The sequence below is a fragment of the Phacochoerus africanus genome, chromosome 6, assembly GCF_016906955.1.
Source record: "Phacochoerus africanus isolate WHEZ1 chromosome 6, ROS_Pafr_v1, whole genome shotgun sequence".
In the NCBI taxonomy this organism is placed as follows: domain Eukaryota; kingdom Metazoa; phylum Chordata; class Mammalia; order Artiodactyla; family Suidae; genus Phacochoerus; species Phacochoerus africanus.
The window spans coordinates 82,139,450-82,166,726 of NC_062549.1; the positions used below are offsets into that span (position 1 = coordinate 82,139,450).

Sequence of the window (27,277 nt, forward strand, 5' to 3'; positions counted from 1 at the left end):
ATGTAAATGATATATTTGTCTTTGACTGACTTCACTTAGTATGAGAATCTCTAGGTCCACCCATTTTGCTGCAGATGGCATTTTTTTTTTTATGGCTGAATAATATTCAGTTTTATATACCACATCTTCTTTATCCAGTCCTCTGTTGATGGACATTTAGGTTGCTTCCATGTCTTGGCTATTATATACAGTGCTGTTATGAACATAGGAGTGTATGTATCTTTTCAAATTATAGTTTTATGTGGATATACACCCAGGAGCGTGATTGCTGGATCCTAGCAATTCTTAGTTTGAAGAACCTCTGTACTGCTTGCCGCAGTGACTCCATCATATATACGTTCCCACCAACAGTGTAGGAAGGTTCCCTTTTCTCCACACCCTCTCCAGCATTTGTGATTTACAGACTTTTTAATTAGGGTCATTCTGACAGGTGTGAGGTGATATCACATTGTAGTTTTAATTTTCATCTAATAATTAGCAATGTTGAGCATCTTTTCATGTGCCTATTGACCATCTGTATGTCTAAATAGACATTTCTTCTGCCTATTTTCTTTTTTCTTGCTTTTTAAGGCCACATCTGTGGCATGTGGAAGTTCCCAGGCTAGGGGTCAAATCAGAGCTGCAGTCGCTGACCTACACCACAGCCACAGCAATGCAGGATCCTTAACCCACTAAGAAAGGGCAGGGATCGAATCTGCGTCCTCATGGATCCTAGCCAGGTTTGCAACCCACTAGCGCTACAACGGGAACCCCATTCTGCCCATTTTCTGATTACTAACCTCACTTCTTTTATAAACAGAATTATTAACAACTTTGACATGATTTTTTTAAATAGCCATATCTCATGAAGGACTACCAGGAACCAAAATTTCATGTTTTCTAAACTGAGTATTGCTGCAAAATAGTTCTAAACTTGAACTTTAAAACTTCATTGATTGAATCTCTGCCTCCGATTAACCTAGCTGTCCCTTGGGGGAGGGGTGTGTGCACTTTGGTGTTCCAGTGTCCAGAGTCCTCGCCCTGCTCTTGGCCTCCGTTGGGTGGAAAAGGCCGAACTTCCATATGAACTAATGAAATCAATGTGTTTGTCTTTCAGGTTCAGTATTTCTTCAAGATCTTGGATAACTAGCAGTAGAGAAAGAAGTCACAGGTTGGGACATTTAGACAAGAGTGAATCATGCACATGAGAAATGTGTTCATTCTTTTATTGTCCATTGTTTTAACCTGACTGAATACAAGATCAACAAGAGCACTGTACTCCTGGCAATTATGACATATGTTAGAACATGGATTTTGCACTGTAGACAACATTTAACACCAGTCTATGGGGTACTGCATTGCTTTTTATAAAGTCCAAAATAAAGATTTTTTTTTTTTTTTCAAACAAGTGACTTTGGTTTATTTCATACATTACACTTTTTCTTGCAGAAAAAAATAAAATTGTACAACTGCATAAATATAAAATTCTTCCACCATGAAAATGGTTAAAACATTCATAAAGACACAGCACCAGCATGTGATGCCTCCAGAGAAAGGAAAAAAGGAAAGTGAAAGAAAATGTACAAAGCAAATCAATCCACCCTATCACTAGCCAAAGTGACGGGTGCTCCAGATCTCATACACAGCTTCGAACGGACTGGAGGACAGGGGAAAAGAAGTCAAGACAGCATTCAGTACAAAGCACAACACAACCCATCACCTTTTTGAGAGTTTCTGTAGTGTCACTTAAAATTTAAAGGGCAGTTCCCCCATGACAGCCCAGCCCACCCCCCCACCTAGACCCAGGGAAAAAAGAAAATAATGAAGACCTAACACCACAGGAAAAGACTATATGGAGTGTGTTAAAAATGCTCATTGATGGGCCATTATTTTTGAAAGAGCCAAACTCAAAAAGAAAAAAAAAAAGTACCATGCCAGTTTTATTCCCATTGAATATTTACACCTTGGACAGCAAACCTTGCTCACATAAAGTAGAAAACAGATATGATAAAACATGGCTTGAAAAATGACCAAAGTGTGCACCTATAGTACTGTACACTAAATAAAATACACAAGGCAGCAATACTTAGGGGCCAGAAACACTGCTTACTACAAGTCAGTTATGGAATCATAATTTACAGTAAAAATGGGCACGTCCCAAGGCTCGATTTTTATTTTTCTTTTGTCATTTACAGTAGAATAAATATTTTGTTGCTATTGCTACACTTTAAATTTACATTCTAACCTATTAAATGCAGAAAGCTAGTGTAAAGCATATAGATTAAGTGTAGGTCCCATACGTATGACAGTTTGTTCAAGACTAGTAGGTTTTTTGTTTCTGTATCTTTTTAAACTCTTTAAATGGCTAGTGGGAAAGAGCTTGTGATCAGCTCTTAACTTCAATTTTTACATCAAAGCGTCCCTGAAAACGGTCTTTCTCACTGTACCCAATGTTCTCACCATACGCCTTACACTCTATGCGGATTTCAGTGTCCATGGTGAGGTTGGTGAACTGCACAGCCATCAGGGGCTGCAGGTACTTGGGCTGCAGGAGCTTGCCGTAGTAAGGGTAATACTGTAGAGGAAAACCGGGGTAGCCGCCCAGGCCAAAATACTCCATGGTTCCAACTTTCTCCTTATCTTCGTCACGCTAAAAACCAGAGAGGAAATGAGATTTTAATGGCTCACATCCTGGATCACTATGTGTACTCGCCTACAAAGTAAGACCCTCTAGTCTCACAAAGCCATCTGCAAACTACCGCTGGAGGAAACCAGCCACCCTCTGACACGCCTACCTCAATCCTTCTCAGAAGGAAGTGGACATTAACCACTAGAGGACATGGGCTCCGACATGGGAGGAACTGACACATACTCGGCCTGATCCTTAGCAGCCTTGAGAAATGGTCGTAAAAGGAGGCTATTCTCACTGTACCCATGGGAAACTGCAGCAAAGACCAACTAAACCTTTTTTCAAGTACAACCTCCTAGAAGTAGGGCCAACACTGAAAGTCAGAAACTCTTCAGGGTTGGCTCAGGGGGAAATATTTTCAATGACATTATCTTTAAGAGTTTAACTCTCTGCCTTTAATTTTTTGGTATCCATTTCTTTTTGGTGCCAACATAAAACTGGACTGTTTGGGGATTCCCTTTCTTCATTCTGCTTCTCTCTGTAAATAATCCATCAGGCACCTGTTTTCAGATTTAAAGACAATATGTGCTGACAGCTACCCTAATATTTTAATATATTTAAAAGAAAATCCAAAAACATTTTTTTTTTCTTTTTTTGGCCACACCATGGCATATGGAGTTGCCAGGTCACATCCAAGCCAGAGTTGTTACCTATGTCACAGCTGTACCAACTGTACCTTAACCTACTGCACTGGGCCAGGGATCAAACCCATGTCCCTGCCACCACAGAACATGTGCCATAGTGGGATCTCCAAGAAAGTTAATTTTTAATATAAAACTGTCCAAAAAAAAAAATGTTGGCCTCAAATCTTAAACACAGCATGTGGGCCACAGAAGCCCTGTGCCATAGTGGGAACTCCAAGAAAGTTAATTTTTAATATAAAATTGCCAAAAAAAAAAAGTTGGCCTCAAATCTTAAACACAGCATGTGGGCCACAGAAGCACTTGTGTGGAGTAGTTCAGTTTCTTGTTCCAGGGGAAAAACTGACATAGTTGCATTATTTTTAAAAATGTTTAAAATTTTTGGCTACACTCATGGCATGCGCAAGTTCCTAGACCAGGGATCCAATTTTCAATACAACCCAAGCTGCAGCAGTGACAATGCCAGATCCTTAACCCACTGAGCCACCAGGAAATTCCCATACAGTTTTATTTTTCTTACAGCTTTCTGTTAAGATTTACCCAGTACAGCTGCAACTCACTTGACTGAGATTAATTCCTAGGGGCAGTGTGTCTTATTTCCCAGGTTAAAGCTTTACCTCTAACTTAAAAAACAATCTCATTCATTGTCCCCTCTTCCCTGCCCCACCCTCCCACTACCTTCAGTAACTCTGAAGGGCTCCTTACCTTGCCAGTGCAATGAACGGGCAGGACATATGGATTATACTTCATCACTGGGTAAGCCTCCAAGGACTCATTCTTGGGAGGCTAAAAATAAAACACACATTGGTCAATAAGTTTGTAAATAATTTTTAAATTTCTGAAATATACAGCTTGCTTGTAGCCCAAACAATTACACTTTGGCCAAATGAAATAAAAACAAAACACTTGAGGACAGCAAATGAATGACTCCCTTAACCAATCTAGGAAAGGTCATGCTGTGATTTTCTTGAATAAAAATAAATGCCTAAGTTGTGTGACCACTACAAATAAGCTGTGATGTAGCCGAGTACTAAATGGAACTTCTAATGGTAACCCATTATAGGCTTTATTCAAAGACACTGAAAAAATAAGAGCCAACTCAGAAATACTCCCTCATTTGCTAAGATTATAATTAGATGGAAAATTTGGTTGACATTTCTGTTTTTATAAAACTTGGTCTTTCCTCCTGAGTCATGCATAAATAATGCCATCCTTTTCCCTCAAGTGTGTTGCCTTCAAGTAAACTTCTCTCCCCCACACACTTTTTTTTTTTTTAATCTTTAGTGAAGGCACTGTCCTTTAAAGCGCCAGCTTTGTTAGAAAGTCCAGTTTGTTAAATAGTCAAGGTGGCATTGCCTTAAATAAAGAGGTCTTGTGAAGGGGTGAACCCATCAAAGGGACCCATAGCACACTTGGAAAATGACCACTAAAGCGAAATGTTCAAGAGCCTGCCTTCCTACACCCCCAGCTCACATCTACCTCAGAAGAAGTATAATGAACATCTATCTACCCCTGGAAGACCAACAAAAGAACTGGGGATTTGGGATGGGGTGTGGAATCAGAAAGTGGCAATGGATAACCAAGGGGAGTCCAAAGGGGAAAGAAAAAAGAAAAAGAAAAAGGATGAAAAGAAGGAGTAGCTGAATTCAACTCTTTAACAGAATATCTTTATAGATCCAGAAAGAGATGTGAATTACAATAGACTAGGAGGATTGCCTCTGTAGGGGACAAATATCATTCAGTGTCTATGAAGAGGAATTATCAAAAATGAGGGATTCAGAGAGCAAAGATCATGATTAGTCCTTTCTTTGGACACATGGCACCAGTTCCTTTCATTGCTAATTAGCTGGTTTTTCTTAGTGAAGAGTTTCCTAGCAATATGAATATCAATTATAAGTGTCATAAAATGGTAATCAGCATTTTTCTTCCATTATATCCTAGTCTTAAGTGGATTAAAATTCTGTCACAAGATACATTCATTTTTGGAGATCCATCAAGCCAGCCAGGCAACCATCCATCCACCCACTGATCCATTTTGCCTCTGGTGGCAGTAAAGGAGCTTTGATACATCATTCAGTTGCATTAATAAGACTTTTCATCTCTACATTCATTTTCTTTTGAAAATATTATTCATGGGTAACAAGCATTGTGGAAACAAATTAATAGCATATGATAGAAAATTAATGAACAAAAGAGCCAGTCTCCAAAAAATGAAGCAAGTTTGTTCATGTATCTCTGTATACTGCAGTCAATTCCTATCAGAACCAAAGTCAGGAGTTCCCATTGTGGTGCAGCAGAAATAAATGCGACTAGCATCCATGAGGATGCAGGTTTGATTCCTGGCCTCAATCCATGGGTTAAGGATCCAGCATTGCTGTGGGCTGTGGTGTAGGTTGCAGACACAGCTTGATCCCATGTTGCTGTGGCTGTGGCATAGGCTGGTAGCTGAGGCTCCAATTTGATCCGTAGCCTGGGAACTTCCACAGGCTATGGGTGCAGCCCTAAAAAGCCAAAAAAAAAAAAAACCAAAAAAAACAAAATCTACCCTCTTAATGGCAATGCTCACATGAACAACTGGGGAAACCTTCTGGAAGAAAATATGCTTAAGAGAAAAGGACATTATTCATGATCTGGGAGAAAGAATGAAATGAGCAGCTTTAGAAAAGCAGAGATAACACCCATATATTTTTCCTTCTAACTTGAAAAAATTGCTATCATCTTAGCAAATGGTGAGCAAAGGCCATTTGCCATCTTTGGTCATTTCCAGTAATATTTATCCATTATAAGTTGCAATCATGGCAAAAGCCAACAGCATAATTAGCAAAGTTCAACCTAGACAGTACTCAACTTCTAATTTTGCAATGAAATCTTCATTAAGGAAAAAAGCAAAACAAAAAAAAACACTGTTTTTTCAGATTATCAGATCACTAAAAAAAAAAAAAAATACCATGGTTCCAAGAATACCAAAATCTGAGTATGACTCAACACGCAGGTGGGTTTTAAAGACACCTTTCTCTAATTTTACTTTTAAGGAGGTTATGTTATAGTATTACATTATGGAAATCTATAACGGGGCCACAGGACTTCCATCAGAATTTGGCTTTGCCTCACAGAATTTCTCTAACTTGAGGAAATGAGATTAATGACCTAAGAATTTCAAGGTGACTACAGAGGTTTTCAGTGTTACTCTACTGACTGAGCTTCAAAGATGTCACTGAGTATCCTTTAGCAGTCTTGTTATTCTCTTTCCATACCAATTAAGGACTTCGAGAGTGACTGACTCATCTAAATTCTATGATTTAAAATATTACTTGCCTTAGGTTTGAAGCCCAGAACTCGATTGAGCTTTATAATGACACAGGGTTTGCCATCTTTGTAGCCATAGGTTTCATCATTTAATCCAGAGCAGTTTCCCAACCATTCGAGCTTGAACCTGCACACTTTTCGCTCTCCTCGTTCGTTGTTATATTCTCCTCGTTCTTTGAGTTCGCTGGGCACATCTGAAAAGGCAAACACCATTTTCCCTTGTACCAACAATTCCCTGAGAAAGACAGGACTCTGTTCCTTGTCACCATGACCTATTCTAAGACAGGGCTACTCTGTACTTAATGTATCATCTGAATTAGAAAGGATTTCCAGCAGCCATCACTCATCTCTTCACTGACCTTAAAAGGTATTTTACCAAAAGCAATAGCTAGTACCTGACCCCACACCAAAGCTTCATAGTGCTTGACAAGCAGCACATGTTTGGTCTCTGCCAGTATTTCTCTTCCTTTAAATAATGGATGACTCCGCTATTTAGAAGACCGAAAGGAAATTGGATCGCTCTTCATGAGTAGCATCATTTACACAGGTCAACGTCAGCTTAGCTCAATAACAGGAACGTTATAATTAGAACACACACTAAAAAGACTGCCAATTTTCAGAACTGGAAGCTCCTTGGTCAGGATTTCGTGGAGCTATGCCCCTAATTGACAGGTTAAACAGTAAAAAGGGAATAAGAAAGAATTATTTTTTTCCTTTTCAACCACAATTCATGGTTAAAAAAAATTTCTTTTGAGTTTTTTTTCTTTTAAAACTGAGTTCTTATAAGCCTTTGTTCAATGGAGAAATTTTATTGTTGCATTCTTTATTTCAAAGCCAAGGAAAGGATAAATGCAAATCGAATTCAAGGTTAAAACAAAGCATCCTGCAGATTGATGGAAATACCATAAATTTTATATCTATGTATGTATATATGTGTATATATATATTTTAATTTCTATAAAATAAGATGAAAATCTCATTTAAATTCTAATGAGAAAAATTTAGTGAAAATCTTTCTTTCAAAATGATTAAAAGGGCAATTTACCCCCCATTACACAAAAATCTGCCATTTAACAATTGTATTTGAACTGAATCAGAAAAACTGATAATCACTTGGTAACTTGTGGAATCTTGTTTTGGTAGGGATGCCAACAGGCTGGGAAATTCATACTCCAGGTGGCAAGCGGGAGGATGTGCATTCATGTCAATGGCTTAATGAAACTAAGAACTACTCTCTACACTCATCAGTCACTTCCCTCATCCAAATGCTCAGACATTTCATTATCTACCCCAGCCAGGGTCTCTAAAATATACCCTGACCATAAACCCTCCTTCATCGATATCAGTGTGGTTACAACTAATCAGGCCAAGGAGTCATTTCAGTAAGAGAAGTCCCTGTGAACTCTTCCGTAGGGACTAGTGGTTGGGGGAGGGATGGTTCAGAAATCTGGACAATACAATATAAGCAACTGCACTTCTCAAAACCGGTGGATCTAACTATGGTCTTTGAGGAGTAGAACCAGAGATATCTGGGAATGTTCAAAAGTAAGACCCCTTTTAAATGCAAATAACAGTAATACTTGAGGCTATACTGTTTGTTTCACTGTATACAAGCCCAACCCAAAAAGTCTTCCTGTTGTTTTTTTTTGTTTTTTTTTTTTAAAAAAAAAGGACCCTCTCAATATGGCCAGAGTTCCATCTTTTACTTATTTCAGGCATATCTTTCAATCATTAAACACCAAATAGAAACAGGAAATAAGAATAAACCAACCACAAACATCTAAAATATGTCTACTTACTGCCACAATCTTCAAAAATCATATCATCCTTCTGCGCCAAATCTTTGTACTTCTCCAGGAACCTCACTATGCTTACCACATAGGATTCATAGCTTTGGGGATCATTAGGACGAAAAGCAATTTCAGTCTTTTGGCTCTGAGGAATCTGTGTTAATCCTAGACCAGAGAGAAAGCGAGAAAAACACAGGGAAAATCATTAGTGAGAAGACAGTCAACCAAGATAATTCAAAAGCAGACTTTCCACACATAAAATGTATTTGGTAATTCCATTTCGCTGAAAAGAATAAGGAGACAGTTTGGGGGGTGGGGGGATGTGCTTGGGCTGTGGGATGGAAATCCTGTGAAATCAGATTATGATCATTATACAACTACAGATGTCATAAATTCATTTGAGTAATAAAAAAATAAAAAGAATAGGTCAAATTCTTATCTCTCTTGTGAAATCCCTTCTCTGGCATTTAGGTTAAGTACGTTAAGTATCAATGACTATGCCTTATTATCATACATCATTTAATTTTCCCAGCAACATTTCATGATAGGCATATCTCTATTTTATGAATGAAAACACTTGCTGCATGGAAAGGTTAAGTACCTGGCCCAAGGTCACAAAGGAAGTGGTGGAACCAGAATTCCAACCCAAGCATGATGTACTTCAAAGCCTGTTATCTTTCTTCCTGTGTGCCCAAGTTAAAAAACAATGCATTGTTAGCCAGCATCTGGAGCAGGTAGCCTTCCCTTCGCTAACTGCACATAAGACTGAAGGTCTTCTTCCATAATCCTTTTAATCAACTGATTTATGACTACTACAAACTTTACAACTCAAGCCTACTCAATAGAGACATTTCTCTGGATCTTTTAGCCTAAACTGGAGGACCATGGAATTTATATGTAGTCACCACTCCTGCTTTCCATTCAAAACCTAGGTGGTTATTCTCAGCAAAAAACCAAAGTATGAGTACCTGGGATTTCTGCTCTTTAACTGACTTTTTAGATTCTTTAATTTCCAAAAACTTCTGCCATTTGCAGGACTGCCTAACAGATATCTGAACAACACTTCACAGCACCATCCAAGACGGTGGGTGGAGATTCCATCACGACGGCATCCTATTCTAGGACTGCCACATAAAACACAAGATGCAGGGTTAAATTTGAATTTTAGATAAACCATGAATAATTTTTTACATAAGTACGTCTCATATAATATTTGGGGCAAATTTACATTAAAAAGTTACTGGCATCCTGTATTTTTATTTGCAAATCTGGCAACCCTATTTGAATCCCCACTCCTAGGCCTGCCCTCTTTGTATTGGGGACAAAAGGTGCCTCATCATCACAGCTCTTCAGGGTACCCACATCACTCCCACCTAGGGACTTATTAAACAAGCAGCCTCCCAAGCTCCATCTGGGATCTGCTAAGTCACAACCTCCAAGGGTGGGACTTGAGAATCTCTGCTTAACAAATACAAGAGATCCTTAAGCACTCTTGGTTTAAGAACCACTGCTTAAGAGAACCAGAACCTGAGTGTGGCAATCCTGATGCAAGTATGAAAATAGTGTCCGAGTTAAAGTGGAAGGGATGATTAGGGTGTGGTAGGCATTTAGCAGCACCATTAGTGAGGCTTGAAAACAGGCTTCAGGAGGGGCTGTGCTAAATGGCCTTTTTTTTTTTTTTTTTCTCATCATTAAGGATGGCCTTGAGCTTCTAAAGCAGGTATACTGAGGGAAGCCCAGCTCAGGGCTGAATGGGCAAGTTCTTCCATGCTTACTGTTCACAAGAAAAATGGAAAGGATGGCGATGAAGACCAGGAATGTGAGGGTCTGGAGCTAGGCTGAGTGGGTGCCTGAGACAAACTACGAGTGACATTAGGAATCATCTCAGGGAGTTCCCTCTGTGGCTCAGCAGGTTACAAACCTGACTAGTATCCATGAGGATTCAGGTTCAATCCCTGGCCTTGCTCAGTAGTTTAAGGATCTGGTGTTGCTGTGAGCTATGGTGGAAACCGAAGACGTGGCTCAGATCCCACATTTCATGGCTGTGGCGCAGGCTGGCATCTGCAGGTCCCATCGACCCTTAGTCTGTGAACTTCCACTGCCGTGGTGGTGGCCCTAAAAAAAGGAAAAAAAAAAAAAAAGAATGCCTCAGAAAGGATGATGTAGAACCTAAGGAATTCAAGAGAAGAAGCTGTCAACAGTGATGGAAGTGAGTCAAAGCAAAGGGGAAGAAGCAGAAAAAAAAAATCTTCAGTTAAAAATAAAAAAAGTTTATTATAATTTAAAATTTCTTAAGCAGTTCCTGCTGTGGCACAGTAGCTCAGGTTGCTGCAGAGGTTTGGGTTCAATTCCAGGGCTGGAGTAGTGGGTTAAAGGATCCAGCATTGCCACAATGCTGTGACTCAGATTCAACCCTGGCCTGGGAACTTCCACATGCCCCAGGCCATTAAAAAAAAAAAAAAAAATTTAAAGATGCTCACAATCCACAGAAAATTCTATGACTTAAGCCATTTAAATATATCCTAAATAATGCTTTTCTACATTAAGTTAGAAAACTGGCATCATGAGCATTTATGGTACAAGGAAGCCACATAATGAAGATGACAGATACATGCAAACATAAATAAAGTAAAATAAACAGGGGTGAGTAGAAGCTTCCTTTGGGATTTCCTGCCTGAGTTAGAATGGTAAATAGGGCTGCCACAATGAAATGCAGAAAGTCTGGGAGGGAGGCCCATTGCTGGTTTGAACTGTAAACAAGATACTTAAGTCAAGGTGACTTGCCTGGACCCAGACCCCAGGGAAATGCAGAGGTAGGCCCAGAGCCAGAGGTTCAAAAGAACTGAGGGGGGTGGGACGTTCTCCCAGGATAATCCTGGAGTCAGGAGAGAATGGGGCCTCTGGGAGAGGCAGGCAGAGCAGAGACAGCCAGAGAACACAGGGGCAAATGCATTTGAATCAGTCAGGCTAGAGGTGTGCCTGGAACCTATTTCAGGTATTCTGTGTGCTGGAGGCACTGATTAGTCTTGCCTAATCTTCAGGAAGGAAGGAGGGAAGAGCTGGCTGATTGCAGGGACACCAGCGTGCTAAATCACAATCATGCCAGCTGTGGCCCATCTGCCTAGCAGGTGACACAGCAAAAAAACAAAATGCTAACAAAACGTCAGCAAGCCTGGTGTGAGATCTGGAGCTGCTCACCCAACAGGTTAAAAAGAGGAAAGTGACCCTAAAAGGTCATGCTGAAAATAAACATGGTAGGGCCTAAATGACAAGGTGAAGGTCGCACAGGTCAGTGTCCCTCTGTCCCAGCTTCAGCGCTCCTCCCCAGCAGCCTGCCTCTCACTTTCTGGCTGCTTCTGCTTCTCTGTTCTAGAGGCTGCTCAAGGTTCCATCTCCTGGATATGTGTGTGAGGACGAGTGATGTTCTTCTCAGATTCTCCCAGAGAAAAAAAAGAAGAGCAAAAAGAGGAGGTGGGATTCTGCAGAGTGCTTTTCGTTCCCTCCAATGCCAAGTGCAGGGTTTCCACTATTAAAAGAGATCCAGTGACATGTGAGAGACCCCAAAGCATTCTCTCCTTTCACTCAGTGCTCTGGGCTCTTTACTACCCAAAAGGTACTGCTAGTAAGTGAATTCTTTAGAAGCTTAAAGACCATGGTCAAAACTAAATCCATGCCTACCCGGAGACTTGGACCTGCGAGTCTTATAAGCACTTCTGCATTTAGTCATCTAAGATCTGACTAATTAACATAGATGTTATTATGACATGCATAATGGCACCACTGGCCCAGAAAAGAATTATACACAACTGGTCTTATGTCCACCAATTTCCACCTAAAAGCCCAAATCCTTCAAGAAGTATGGTATATGCTCTAAGCCCTCAATCCTGTATGTCACCATGTGACAGAAATGGGCATCAAACAGGCTTAAAGAATCACGACTGTGTTCTGCAAAGAGAAGCATCAGAAACTGATGAAAACAAGAATGCAAGAGGTGGGAGTTGCCATCGTGGCACAGCAGAAATGAATCTGACTAGGAACCATGAGGTTGTGGGTTTGATCCGTGGCCTTGCTCATTGGGTTAAGGATCCAGCACTGCCATGAGCTGCAGTATAGGTTGCAAACGTGGCTTGGATCTGGCGTTGCTAGGGCACAGGCCAGCAGCTATAGCTCCGATTAGACCCCTAGCCTGAGAACCTTCATATGCTGCAGGTGTGGTCCTAAAAAGCAAAAAAAAGGGGAATGCAAGAGGCAAAATGGACAATTAAACATGGGGTCTTACAATCCTGTGACGTGCCCAGCTGGATGAGACCTTGTACCAAAGTCTGTGCTCTATCCTCTCCATTTTCGGTGATATACAACCTTGGTCAAGGGAGCCCAAGAATGAAGGACAGATCAACCCCAGGGAGCTCAGCCATGTCTCTCTCTCTTCTGTAGCTAAAGTTGCCTCTGGAGTCTCTGAAGGATTGTGGGTGTAACTAATGCAAGCCTTAGTGATTATCCTTTTAAGATACCTGACCTCTGATCGAAATGTTGCTTCCAGAAGAACATGAACCGTTTGGATTGAGGTCATGCATTCAGCTTCTCTCGCTAAACCCTCACTCAGGGAGCACACACATACATACACAAATACCCAGGAGGCCACCCACAGTCAAGTGTGGCCATCACCTCCTAGGCACCCGCTCCAGTTCCCCTTCCTCACATTTATGGAAAGTCCCTCACTCTATCAACTACCATCTCTGCCTCTTCTCTTTTCTATATCCAGAGCCTGCTGACCTGAGAATTTCTCTTCCTGGATGCTGTCAGAGATCAATCCCCTAGCCTGTTCTGTTCTGGATAATCTTAATTAAGTTTTCTGATGAGATTTCCAAACCATTAGGAAAATCCTAATAAGTTCTCTAAAGCAATTAGATACAAGAGACAGATGAAGGACCCTTGACCTGATGTCTAAATCCTTTAATTCATGGACTTTACATTATCAGACTAATGGAAAGAAGGGATAGAAAGGAATGGGATTGAACTTGGTAACTTTTATTATCTTGAGTCCACAGGCAAATTCCTCAACTATGACCAGGTCCAAGGACAACACTAATCCCATCTTAAAAGACTGGGGTTCTCATCAGTGGTTTTCACAGTAGATCAGATACTTTCAGCTCTCCCTCTCCCCGCTGCTCACTCCTTACATTTGTTAGTTTCAGCTTTGGAAAAGGATGAGTTTCCTTTGCAGTGGCAACTCCCCGAGGCCAAAGATAGCAGAACAGCCAATCACTGGCTGGTGGTTTCAAATTATATTCCAGGAAACAGATTTAACCTTTTGCTTCACCAATCTTCTGAACTTGAACTGACATTAACCAGGCTGAGTTCTGTGCAGCTATTGCCCTGACCTGACCATTTGCTTTAAATTACATTATTATTTAATAAAACCACTTAAAAGGAGTAAGAATTTGGGTAAGTGAAATTTTAATGCTTGGTTCTTAATGAATGTCAACTTTACATAAACTTTGAAATTAAAATTTTTAAAAATTTAAAAGAAAAAATAACTTTGGTTTTACATTTGCTTTTGAGCTACACTGGCCTCTCCTCAGCTCTCCATCTCTTGAGAAACACTCAATCTTTGGCTGTAGCAGGTGTTCAAAGCAGGAGGAAGCAGGGGCAAGTAAAAGAGAAAGGGAAAAGAAAGAAAAAAGGCTTTTCATTAAGAAAGAAGTATTTCTGCTTTTAACTAGGTTTATAATATAGCAAGGTTATAATTTCTCCGTCCACTTTTGAGTCTGAAGTATTTAAACTAGAATGCATCCATTTTAACCTTCTAACAGTTATGCAAAGGAAATCCCAAAGCACAGCTGCTTATACCTGTCATTTACTACATCTAATAAATCACTAGACCAAACACTCAAAATAGGAATTATTTTCCATAGAAACCTCCTAGAGGCAAAAAAAAAAAAGCTTGTAAAGGTAGCTATGTGCGCACCCGCACACACACACACACGCACACACACGTATATAAATACAAACATATGCACATCCTATGTCTCCCGTACACTCCAAATAGAAAAGTAGTTTCCAATTTAAAGAAAAACTGGGAGTGTGTGATTTCATACCATATTCACACATATCTACGGACATACATACACACACAAACACACATAGATACATACACACAAACACACAAATTTTCCCCTTCAAGTACCGCTAAAATACTTAGGGGTTTTCTTGTTTCTAATTTTTATTTTATCTCTTGCAGGATTAATATCAATTTACCTAACAAAACACAGGGAGGGCACAGGAAAAAAAGTGCTACTATGCTTTCTGGAAACCAGTAGCCTAAGCTCCACCTCGGGTTCAGCTTTTGACTGTGACCTAAGATCAGCTGAAGTCAAACCCCCTTCCTCTGGGCAGGGTCCACACCCTTCCCCACCCTCAAGAAGCTGTTCCTTTTGCAAAGTCTTAGAAAGATGAGTTTCTGAACTTTCTGGACAGCTATCTGGTTGTTCAACAGCCCTTGGTGTATGGAAATCTTTTCACCTAAGCTAATGGTCATGCGCACTGGTGGAAGGCCCTTCTCCATTCACGGAATTACCCTTTATCATCAGATTTTTTTCCTGTAGCTGTATATCTTCAGGTGAGCAGGAAGTTATTTAGTTCAGGGGCATTATCTTAGAAATGCATAGAATTTCATAGGGATGTAGCTTTGATAATTTGTATAGGTCATGATTGTGCTTGTACCCAATAAAATAAATAACCGCTTTTATAATGGGGAAATGTCAATAGCCAAATCATACTATTTTACATTAATTATGCTTTTTTATTCAAGGCCAAACTGAAGAACAAGTATACATGGTATATTTGACCTTGGATACAAAATCTGTTAACTGACCTATATCCTAAAATAAGACACCATTATTATCCAGGTTATGTGATGATGTCTATTTTTTTTTCTTTTTTGTCTTTTTAGGGCCACATGTATGGCATATGGAAGTTCCCAGGCTAGAGGCTGAATAGGAGCTATAGCCACTAGCCTATGGCATAGCCACAGCAACTTGGGATCCTAGCCATGCCTGCAACCACAGCTCATGGCTTTGCCAGATCCTTAACCCACTAAGCAAAGCCAGAGATCAAACCTTTGTCCTCATGGATACTAGTAAGGTTTGTTACCACTGAGCCACGACTGGAACTCCCTGATGATGTCTATTCTTGCATGTACGTGGGAAAATACAACTTTTCTGGCTGGAAGCCATGAGGTGATACTTCCCTGTTCCCCTTCTTCTCCCCGACTTCTCTCATGTCTTATCTGTGTCCCTCCCGGGCCCCAAGGTCCTGAGATTACTCGAATGAGAGCCCTGAACAAACACATGCATCAAGTCAGCCACGATATTTCACCAGACATGGAAGTAGAAACGGAGGCCGTGAGGCTGGTGCTCTTTCCACCACCATCTTCCATGAGCCCTTCTGTCCTGTGAGCACAGCGGCAAAGCCCTACATGGAGCTTCCCAGGTTTGTCTCTATCCCCCACCATCTCTGCATGAAATCTGCTACCCAGTCCTACTTATCAAGGATCTCTGCTCTGCTTACTTCGAGCGTATGAAGTGAGACAGTTTTCTGTGGCTCTAAAAACCTTTTAAAGGTTATCAGTAGGCTTCCTGTGCACCTGAGCTGACTTCTTAGTTGGACCCTTGTCTTTAGACATGAAGAGAAAGCACCCTGGGTGGGTGGGCTGTGGAAGCCAAAGGCGAGGCTCACTGAGGAAGGGGACTTGAGTTTGCTGCCCTCAACGCTTTACCAAACCACGAGTCTGGGCAGTAGCCTCTGGAAAGCCTAATGCCACCAATGCCAGCTCATCCACAGCCATGGATGTGGCTGAACCCACTCGAGGGAGGGGGGTGAGAAGGAAAGGGGACACCAGTACCTGGAGGGCATCACATATTTATCATGTCAGCTCACAGATCGATGGAATCAACAAAATAGCAGAAAAGCACCTTGTTGGCACTTTGCAGTAATAATTCCTCCGGAGCACAGAGAAGCCAAATGTATCTACCTCCTCCTTTGAAATTTAAGGGAAAGAGAGTAATATAGGTGTGGTGTAGTTTTAAAAAATATAAGCAATTCTGAGATTGATGTAGTGACTTCTCAAGAATTTAATCACACAGAGTATAACTGCAATGCCTTGGATCAAAATGGATTTGAGATGTTTCCTTCCCCAATCAAGATGAAATGGAGACTGCTGGTGGTGGCAGCATGATTGGCTGGTCTTCACATACTCTATTCTCCTGCCTCGATGGTGGTTACCATCTCACCAAACATATGACCCCTTTAAAATGAATTCTTCCCGTACTGATCCACCTCTACTGCAAAGCAAAACAAAACAAACAAAAGAAGAAAAAAAAACCTGCCCACAGCCTTAAGAGGAAGAGCAGGAGTACACATTCACACCGCTTACCAGGAGGCAGGGCAGCTGGGAATCCCCCTCCACGGACCCCCTGATTGATACAGAGTGACCTTCATTTCATTCCACAGTGGCTCCGTGAGCGCAGAGGTGGGGCAAGGTGGGATGGAGCAGAGGGGATGGACGGGAAGACTTTTTCATGACACCACTGGACAGGCAGAGAGCACAAGATCAAACCAGGGACTCGCCTGCTGAGCGTGTGTGTGGTTGTGTGCACTGTGCCTCTTGCCCTCCCCAGCGTGGCTGAGGGGGGTGTCTCTCTGCAAATTCAACACCATTAGCAGGGTGAGAAGAGATGACGCTGACCCCGCCCCCCCCTGAGGACTTTCTTAAGAGGGTCCCCTAGGGAGGAAAGTTTGGCAGGGACTAGCCCAACCAATGTATTTTATTTATTTTTTTATTTTTTTATATTTTTTTTTGTCTTTTTGCCTTTTCTAGGGCCACTCCTGCGGCATATTCTAGGGCCGTTCTCAGGCTAGGGGTCTAATTGGAGCTGTAGCCACTGGCCTACACCAGAGCCACAGCAATGCGAGATCAGAGCCGCATCTGCAACCTACACCACAGCTCAGGGCTAGGTCAGATCCTTAACCCATTGAGCAAGGCCAGGGATCGAACCTGCAACCTCATGGTTCCTCGTTGGATTCGTTAGCCACTGAACCACAACAGGAACTCCCCAACAAATGTATTTTAAAGAGAGATTACAGAGCCTACAAGGTGTTACTTAGATGTACTTAACGTTTTTCTTCAATGTTTTCCTAACCAACTTCTCCCAAACACTTGTCATGGAAAGCTAAGATTCTGCTACCTTCATGAAAATCTAAGTGTACAAAGCATCCCTGGTATAATATCCAAAGCTTTTTGGACACTGGAATTCAGTGTCCAAAAAGAAACTACTGCTTGCATTGTAGGGCTATCAAAATACAGGTGGCTGGACTTGCCACTGTGGTGCAATGGGTTAAGAATCTGATTGCCTTGGCTCAAGTTACTGTGGAGGTGGGGGTTCAATCCCAGCCCTGTGCAGTGGGTTAAAGGATCTGGCGTTGCCATGGCATAGGTTTCAGCTGCAGTTCAGATTCAGTCCCTGGCCCAAGAACATCCATGTGCTGCAGGTGCAGCCATTAAAAAAAAAAAAAAGAGGTGGCTGTTAAAAGCTACCCTTTACCTAATGTCACTAGGTTTGCCACTATCAAGTATTATTCACTCTACCTACATTTGTCATCTCTTTTAATCCTCACAGGGTACTATTACCATTTTATAGATGAGAAAACTAGGAACCTACATGTCATGGCTTAGGACTTCAGTGACTGCTTTCATATTTAGGTTAGGCAATGTGAGATTACCAATAAGCAACCACTTTTTGACCCACAAAAATATCAGCTTAGTATGTTACAACATAATATCTCAGTAGACCTTGCTTTTCAGGCTGAGTAGGCAGATCTGTCCCAATGTCCCCTAACAACACGACTAATAGACTACTGCTCAGGGCAAGAAACTGTTATTCATTTTTTCTTATATTTTACTTCCATTTGATGATTTAGTCCTTTCTCTGAGACTTGTGTTTAGTCCAGGACCCCATCCAATATTAGAGACATACAGATCCAAAGGTACTACACAATTGCCACTGCTTAATTTGGCCACATTCACGTGTGTAATTTAGAAGAGGTTTGAGTACCAGGTATTCCGGTGTGAAAAGGGCCATCAAAACCCATTCTGGCCAGATTTGTATTCATGACTCAAGTTCAGTTAATCATAGCATTAATATGTCTTTATATCTTTAAATGATGGACCAGCTCTTTCACACTCACTAGGTTCTTTTGACTTAAATAAATATACAATTCTCCCTCTTTAACTGTCATGACAACAGAGGCTTAGAGATATAAGCTGAGGCCAAAAAATTGGCAGGGTATCCTTCCCTGAATTCTTTTGGTTTGTGGTCTGAAGGACTAGTTACTGCCTACCCAAAAGACAAATCCTTTTTTTTTTTTTTTGCTTTTCAGAACTGCACCTGTGGTATATGGAAGTGCCCAGACTAGGGGTCAAATTGAAGCTATAGCTGCTGGCCTGTACCACAGCCACAGCAATGCAGGATCCAAGCCACATCTGTGACCTACACCCCAGCTCAGGGCAATGCTGGATCCTTAACCCACTGAGTGAGGCCAGGGATTGAACCTGCATCCTCAGGGATACTAGTTGGGTTCGTAACCACTGAGCCACAATGGGAACTCCCCTGAAACACAAATTCTTAAGATCTGCCCTGAAGCTGGCAGGAGGAGGGCCCATTAGGGTCCCTCAGAACACTCAGGGAGAGGCCACAGGCTGTTCTTCTTGGCAGTAAGTGCTCTGCCAACCTGGCCTCCCAGCCTAACATTTTCAAATGAATGTCATGTCCCTTGGAAAGGCAAGGGTGAAAGGGAGCTTGGCCTAGACTCTCCTGGCAAGGTGACGGGTGAGGGGATGAGGAAAAGGAGCGACAGAGAAATGACAAAGAACCCAAGGGACAGGACAGGGAAGACAGGGGACCATGAAGGCACTCTTCCTGTGACTCAGACCCAAGGACAGGAATGGGACAGGAATGCATATTTCCAAGATGAGCCACCAGCATTCCTTTGGAGAAGTGACTGTTTGTCAGGTCAGTCCAACTGCTGTGAGGACACTAAATATAGGTACTCAGAATGTGTCTTTTAGGAAGGGGCTGGGAGGAAGGGGAGGGAGGGAAGCAGGGAGAGGGGGTGTTGGAAGGATTGAGCACCTCAGCCAGCAGTTTTTTCCAGGCAAGGTCATTTAGAAGCCCTCACTTAAAAGGTCTGGCTCTTCAACTATTTCTTTTTGAAAGTGGAACTTTCCTTTCTGCAAAGAACATGAAGAAAATCTTTAATTCTATTAAAGACTGACCCCCAGAGATTATACACTCAAGGACATTTTTTTTTTTAATCTAGGAAATTAAATAAAATGCTAGACTTTGGTGTATAAGAATTACTGACTTTAAGTATAAGACTTCGAGTATAAGAATTACTAGAAAATGGCATCGTAATTGAAAAATAGCTTTCAAATGGGAAAAAAAGAGATCTATACAAATTTAAATTATGACTTCTAATGCTACCACAAAAATTCCAGCAGAAGTGAACGTGAAAAGACACATCATGCTTTACTGTCACAAAAGCCATGCTTTACTGTCCAACATGTTAAGATCCTACATTTCAGAATTCCCATCGTGGCTCAGCAGAAACAAATCTGACTAGCATCCATGAGGACACAGGTTCAATCCCTGGCCTCGCTCAGTGGGTTAAGGATCTGGCGTTGCTGTGAGCTGTGGTGTAGGTCGCAGATGCAATGTGGATCCTGCATTGCTGTGGCTGTGGAGGAGGCAAGCAGCTACAGCTCCAATTCTACCCCCAGCCTGAGAAATTCCATACGCCATGGGCGCGGCCCTAAAAAGACCCCCCTCCCCAAAAAAAAGGAGTACACAAGAAAGAAAAGATCTTTCTACACAGGGGGATTGGGGGAGAAGGGGAATGGTTATAGGAAAAAAAAAAAAAAATCCCACGTTTCTCTGTGTACACAAAAATTCTTGCTTCAACCTTTCCACAGACTCACTTCTTTGAGGAAATAGCTGCTGGAAACTGGATTATTAAGCAGGTTTAAGTCATTTTACTTACAAGTATAAGTCATTTATACTTACATGTTCTCTTTTTTTTTCACTTCCAAAATCCCCTAGATCTAAATTTATCTGGAAATATTTAAGGTTTTTCTTACAATGGAGGACTATTTGACTTGGGACTAAAAACCAGTGTTTTCTACCAGCATATTCCGAAGATTTTCTTCAGAGAGTCTTTCTCATACAATGAGGTGGACCCAAGAAGCCTGTGACTGGCAGCTGCATTTGGTCAAGGCTGCTCAGTACCATGAAGACAGCCTCAAGATTGTCACCTCAATACAGCTGTTACTAAACTGTTGCCCAGGGAAAGTGGAGAGGGCACACGTCATTGCCACCCGCAGTGGCAGTCTCAAGGTCATAGACAATGTGAGAAACCGGAAGTTATGCAACATTTCCTCTCTCCAGGTCCTCCCGACAATAACTTTGAGAAGAGCCAGACAGTACCATCACAAATAGAACAATCGTGTTGAGGTGGCTCTGCTGTCTTGTCCTTCTGTCAGCCTCAGGAGTAATGGCAGGGCCTTCCTGGGGCTGAGTGACTGGAATGGGCATGCATGCATACAGGGCTGGTCACTCAGTGACAGCACCCACATCGCCACAGGGCAGTTCGCATTTCTCTGATATCCTCTTTCTTGCCCCAAGTTTTCAGAGCTCAAGGAGACAATTACCCTGCAAAGTGGGCCCAGAGAGCCGGTAAGTAAGACGATTAAACCATCAAGCATAAAAATTGAGCTTCGGAAATGGAGAGCACCTTTGTTCAAGGTCAAGTTGCCAGTCAACGGCAGGTGGGAAAATGAACCCCTGAAGTCACAGCTCCTGTCTGGGAATAGGTAGCTGTTCCAGAGCTTCTCATCATCCCTAAAAATAAGTTAACCTTTAAAAACAGGAGCCAAAGTGGATTTTTAAAGGATTTATCTGAGTCACAGCCCTCTCAAGAAAGTGAAAACTGTGTGTGAGACTTGGAAAGGCCCCGTAATGCTCCTACTAAGAAATCCTACGGGTGTTAGGGACGAGGGGGAGGTCAGAGCTGGTGAGGGGCAGGCTGGGTGGAGGACCAGGGCTCTTCTCACCTCCCTGCAGAGCTCTGAAAGTAAGATGTCTGCAAGCCCCAGGAGCTTTGCCTGCAATGCGGGTAGGAGAGCTGGCTGCAACAGACAGAAGTTCTATTTTTCCTTCCCAGGTTGGTTTTAATACCACATGACAGATAATTTTCAGAAGGATGTTTTCTCAATTGAAAAAGTGACACTCCTTTTACCTCCAGAAGAACTGAATTTATTCATGTTCATGTTACCTGGTGGGGCCACTCGGTCCTGATATGTGGGCTTAAATTCACTGATGGTGAGCAGCATCACTTGGATGGTTCCAATGAAGATGCCAGCCAGGCAGCCATAAAATATGACGTAGAATAGAAGGATCTTAACTGCAAGGAGAACAGACAGAAACGAAAAGGCTATGATGTAGTCACGTATTCAGAATACAAAAGGCTAACTTCCCAGAGATGAATGAATTTCCTTCCTGGCTTCCCTTCCAATCTGTGTCTTTGGAGCTTCCTTTTCCAACAGTGATCAAGAGAAAGAACCTCACTTTCAGACTGTGGGGTAAAAAGAGGGGAACGGGCAGCCCTCCATTATTGTGTGTGTGTGTGTGTCTGTGTTGTGGAGCGGTTAAGGGCAGGGCAAAAATTCAGCTAGAACTAAGATTCTTTATAGGAAATAATTTTATTCCATATATTTGGGGGAAAAATGTCATGAAGATGATCAACAACATCTAGGGCTATGTTGCGTGCTTATGCAATGCATTTCAAATATGACAATATACTTCCTTAGAGACCTCTGTTTTCTTCGCTTGCTTATCCCTTGACATTTCAGGACTTCAGTCCAGGCTCTGCTGCTTCCCCAAAAGCTCAAAGGCCTGTGAGTTTTTATGCTGAGACAGGGCAATGAATGCTGAGAAACCCAGTGAAACTCTCCTGACGTAGCACATTGTCTTTCCTATCAGGGGAACCAAACACGGGCGGAGGGAGAAAGGGGAACTGCTATAGTAAAAAATGACAAGCAAATTTTTCTGACTGAACTCAGACCAGGGACTGACTTGAGAAGCTGCATTTTCTTTCCCCTATAGTTCACAGGATAAGAGAACGGAGACTGAAAATAGCTGCAAAAACCAAAAAATCAAAAAAAACCAACCAAACAAAAAAACCAACCCCCCCCAAAAAAAAACAAAAACAAAAAAACAACTGCAAAGCCAATAGACTGGAATGAGGCTATCAGTTACTGGTTTACAAGGATTATCTCCCCGATTAGCCGCATAGTAACAGGCTGTACTAGGCATCGCTCGGCAGCCCTGTGCCAGCCAAACAGCTCAATGTGAATGCAGCAGAGGGAAGAGAGAACAGGAGGGTTATCGAGTCTGAAACATGACTGCACAAAGGAGCCTTAGGTTATTTCTTAAAACATTCAGATCTCCTGCATTAAAGGCCAGGATCCTTGAGGGAAAAGCAGGAAAACAAAAGTATTATTGGAAAGAAGTCTGTGTGTGTGTGTGTGTGTGTGTGTGTACATGTACGGACACGCTAGGAGGGAGGCAGGGTGAGACTGGGTGCACTGTGGCTGAAATCAGCCAGGTTGCCCTCTCCGAATATTTAAAAGCTCAACTTTTCTATCAGCAAATAAGTAGTTTGGGGAAATCATACTCTAGACAAGTAAAACCCACATCAAACCACACTAAAATGCCTAATCATAATCCTTTTTCCCTTCTATTTGAAGGAAAAAAAAAGGAAAAGGGCAAAGACACACACAAAGATAAGGAAAAATGAAAAGACTGTATAATCCAGAACCACAGCTGCCCAACTCAATCAGTGCCTCCCCGAAGGACAAGGGTTAAGTGCTGCATTCTGTATCCAGGCAGCAGTAGGCAAATGGCAAGGCTGTGACGTCAGGAGATCTGGAAAAATTTTCCAGGGAATGCTCCTAAGAGGTGCAAGAGTTCGTATAACATAGCCAGAAAGAGAACTGTATTCTCTTTTTTTCTTGCCCCACACCTTGTCTGGATGCTCTTGGCCTAAGCATGGAAGTGGTTTTATATTCATTCCTTGGACCCCAGATACTAAATTCTAACAAAATGAGAAGATATCATTGACGCTACAGTTTAAAATACAAATATAATTATAGACAAACAAGTCACTGATTGAACAGAAGGAAATACAGCCTATCTTAACTGCCCTAAGAGAAGGAGAGAATTTTTCTCTTTTGCTCTGAGATGTCGCCCCAGCTGGTGCTGTGAGGTCACTTGGTCAGAGTGGACGATGCAGGTGTGGTGGAGCCTATTCAGTGGGCTCACCGACACACAGGCTCAAAGAGAAAAGCTGGACTCATTGTACCACCTAGCCAGGGCGGCTCAGAGAGTAAGCTTTAGAAATTATTTTTTCCTTTTAGACAACTTTTCTTTTCTTTTTCTTTTTCTATTTGTTTTGTTTTGTTTGTTTTTTTTTAAATACAAGTAACAGAGGTTTTCCAGTCAGGGAAAAAAAAAACCAAAAAACCTAGTACCCTTCAAAAGGTCACAGGCTGAAGGGAAAAGGGCATCTGGGCCCAGTGATAAACATTAAAACCTACCAACACCTGTACTAACTTAATAAAAGGGTGGATAGCACCAGGTGATTTGCATGCTGCACTTTCTCCAGCAGCTTACAGGCGAGGCTCCTGCGTCCATCTTGGTGAAAATCTACCTACAAACAGAACTGAACCAAGGACAACCTGCCCTCGTCCCAAGGGCATCCATGTTGGGCCCAGTGCTGGAAAGGTGGCGTTTTCTCCATAGGAGACAAGTGGTTGCTGTCACTTTCTCTGCCTAGGAGAGGCTCTGTCATTTCTTACATTGCCAGAAAGGAGTAGACATATTAGTGCAAGATAAAACCTGAATTTTTAGCTCAACACCTCACCTGCACCTTGTAAAATGGGAAGATGAGACTAGAGCACCAGTCCTGGTGTCTGCATTCATTAGAGTATTGACACCTTGCTGTATGAGCTATCAAGACACAAATGACTCTCTCTTATGTGGAGGTGCTGCATTATTAAATGTCAGCTTACAGAACAAGTCCTTCCATTCTTACCCTCTAAAACAAATATTTTTGTGGAATCGGAATGAGGAAAGAAATATATTTTATGAGAGAGAAAAACACTAGAGGGCAAATTTTACAACATGTCTGGAGTCAATGCAGTCCTTGGCCCATGACAAGGCCGGAGTCAGATCACTATGGTAGGAATCCCTAGTGAATCTGGGAGAAGGCTCGTCCCGCAGTGCACCCCTCAGGCCTCACTCGAGTTACCAGGAGTTGCTAGGAGATGGCCCAGGCCAGGAGCTGTTCACCCTATACACACCCAGTGTTCTTCAGGCTTTCCCTTTCACATTAAGAAAACACAGAGAGCTATACTTAATGCATGACAACTATGTAAGCAAACTGTGTAAGCAAACTATGTAAGCAAACTGAAGGATGGAGATTTCCCCAAATAAAATAAAACACAAAATACAAGCTAAAAGCCATCACTTTAAAGACCTACATTTAACATGGCTCAGGGATATCTATTCTTCCCAACATAGGTATGGGATGAGGTTTCACCTTGACTAACCTTGAAGTGTGATGCATTATTAACCCTTCACTTTTTAATCAAGAGACACACTACAGGGTGCATTTTTTTTTCCTCTACAGAAAATCATATATTCTAGCTTCTTCCATTTCAAAATGTCAGCCAAGCAATATTTCCCTGACTCATTCTCCTGCCCATGCTCACAGATCCTCCCAATCAGGAACACCACATCAGCACCTACCCAGGGCTCCCTTAGTGGCTGCAGTGGTGGTGCTAGTGGTGCAGATGATGATGATGGTGATGATGATATTAGAGAAGGGGGGGCAGTGATGCAGGAGGGGGGAGTTCCCTCCCTCTCTCTCTCTCTTCCGCAGTCACGACTCTTATAGATTTGCCTACAACTGCCCTTCAAAATGACCTTTTAAAAAAAGTCACCCTTCCTGTGTAGAGAGGTGGAAGACAAGTAAGGAATATAATTTTCATTGGGGGGGGGGTCTATTTAGCCAAGCAACAGGCTGCCCCAAATCGTATCAGATGAACTGCCTCTGCCTTTGTGCCATTTATTTCACACTAACCCTTCATCGTACCCGGTTCTGCATCTGGCTCTGTAGACACTGACAACAACCCGATTTTGCCATGTTTTGGGGCCAAGGCTCAGAAACGGAGTCCTGACATGGAGCTTCCTGGGTCATTCCTGGGCTGTGATGACTCCACGGTAGTTCACTGGAGGAAACTCTGGGCATCGCTACGAAATACTGCAGTGTGTATGGATTCTGCCATCACTACCGCTCCCCGCACCCCCACCCCCACCCCCGCCCGCCGCCGGCCTTTGGAGGTACATATTTAGACTAGAAAAAAAAAGGTGCTTTAACACACAACCTCGCCTGCATTCGGTCCGATTACCCTCAGGCTGTTCTTTCAGAGCCGCAAATCTTATTTTTTAGGACCTGACTACAAGAGACATATCTAGTCTCCCACAGCCCGACCATGCCCAGGACCGAAGGGCTCAAGCGATGTCATATAAACTGCAAGTTACCAAGACCGCTACAATATACGTAACCCTCTGCTTGCCCGCGCCTATCCAGGGATTCTGAATTCCATACAGGACAGCAAGCCCAGGCCCGCGCGACCGTAGCAGTGCTCACCACCCGACCCTCCGCCCTTGCCAGCGCGGAGCGCGCGGTGCGGTCCGCAGAGCCTGCCCAGGGGATGCGCCCACCCTGAAAGGCAAGGCGCTGGGGGCGAGAGCTGCGAAACCCATACTTACACCAACTGCCACCGGTCCTGCCCAAAAACTCCTTCTTTTCGGAGTTCCAGATGAATTTCTTCCAGCTGCCCTCCTCCTTGGCTTTTCCGCGGGCCATGGTGGCGGGTCAGCAGCTGCTGCGGGGATTGACGATGGGTGATTGCCGCGTGCGCTCTTGCGTCCTCTCCTGCCGATCAGTGTCCTCTGCCTGGCTCTCCGCAGGCTGCACCCGCCGCTGCCGCTGCGGCTTTCAGAGTGCCAGACGCGCGGTGGAGGAGCAGAGTCAGGAGCGGGAGGAGGGGGAGGCGGCGGGGGCGGAGGGCGGAGGGAGGGACCGCGCAGGCTGGGCGTCTCCGAGCCCCGCACCTATTGGTGGGCGCACGACCGCTCACGGGCCCTCTTTGGTCCGCCACGCGCTCCCCTTGCCCTTGGGAATTCGGGGGCTCCACAAACCCGCAGCTGCCACTCCAGCTGCCACCGAGGACGCGTGCTCGGCCCCCGCCTCCTGTGACCTCTGCAGAGACAGGCAGGGGACAAGGAAAAGTCAAAGGGAAGGACGGACAAATGGACTGCGGGCCCAGGCCACAGCCACCCGCCACGAGCCGAGAAATTGGCTGAGGGCGCACGCCCTACCTTTACTATATACCGCGCCGTGGCGACGGGACGCCCCGCCCACTAGCGACCCGGCGGGCCAATAGCCGGCGTGGAGGGGGCGGGGCCTTGGGCCCGAGGGGGCGGGCGCGGGGTTGGCACAAAGGAGCCGCGGTAGCGGCGTGAGGGGCGGGCTAGGGAGCCAGGGAGCCAGGGAGCCAGGGAGCGGGGGCGCGGGGAGGGGCGGAGAGAACTGTGAGTGGCGAGGCCTCAGCACCTAACAGCCCCCTCCTCGCTTTGGGCTGGGCACGAACCCGCCCTTTCCGTAGTGAGGTGACCTGCACCTGCCTTGCC

The 27,277-nt window shown here is 43.2% G+C and overlaps 2 protein-coding genes across 2 annotated transcripts in view; one reads left to right on the top strand and one right to left on the bottom strand.

Annotated features, from left to right (window-relative positions):
- NME7 (NME/NM23 family member 7) overlaps positions 1 to 1,380 on the top strand; it is a 262,781-nt gene extending 261,401 nt beyond the window's left edge. Inside the window, 1 exon segment of the mRNA XM_047783988.1 lies at positions 1,097 to 1,380. Coding sequence (XP_047639944.1) covers positions 1,097 to 1,129 — 33 coding nt within the window. The 3' untranslated portion in view covers positions 1,130 to 1,380.
- ATP1B1 (ATPase Na+/K+ transporting subunit beta 1) lies at positions 1,192 to 26,962 on the bottom strand. The gene is made up of 6 exons (XM_047783989.1): positions 26,354 to 26,962; positions 21,792 to 21,920; positions 8,415 to 8,570; positions 6,625 to 6,809; positions 4,015 to 4,095; positions 1,192 to 2,629 (listed from the first exon to the last, which is right to left on the bottom strand). The coding sequence occupies exons 1-6, from the start codon at positions 26,448 to 26,450 to the stop codon at positions 2,366 to 2,368; spliced, it is 912 nt and encodes a 303-aa protein (XP_047639945.1). The 5' UTR covers positions 26,451 to 26,962; the 3' UTR covers positions 1,192 to 2,365.
- Positions 26,963 to 27,277: the final 315 nt, after the last annotated feature.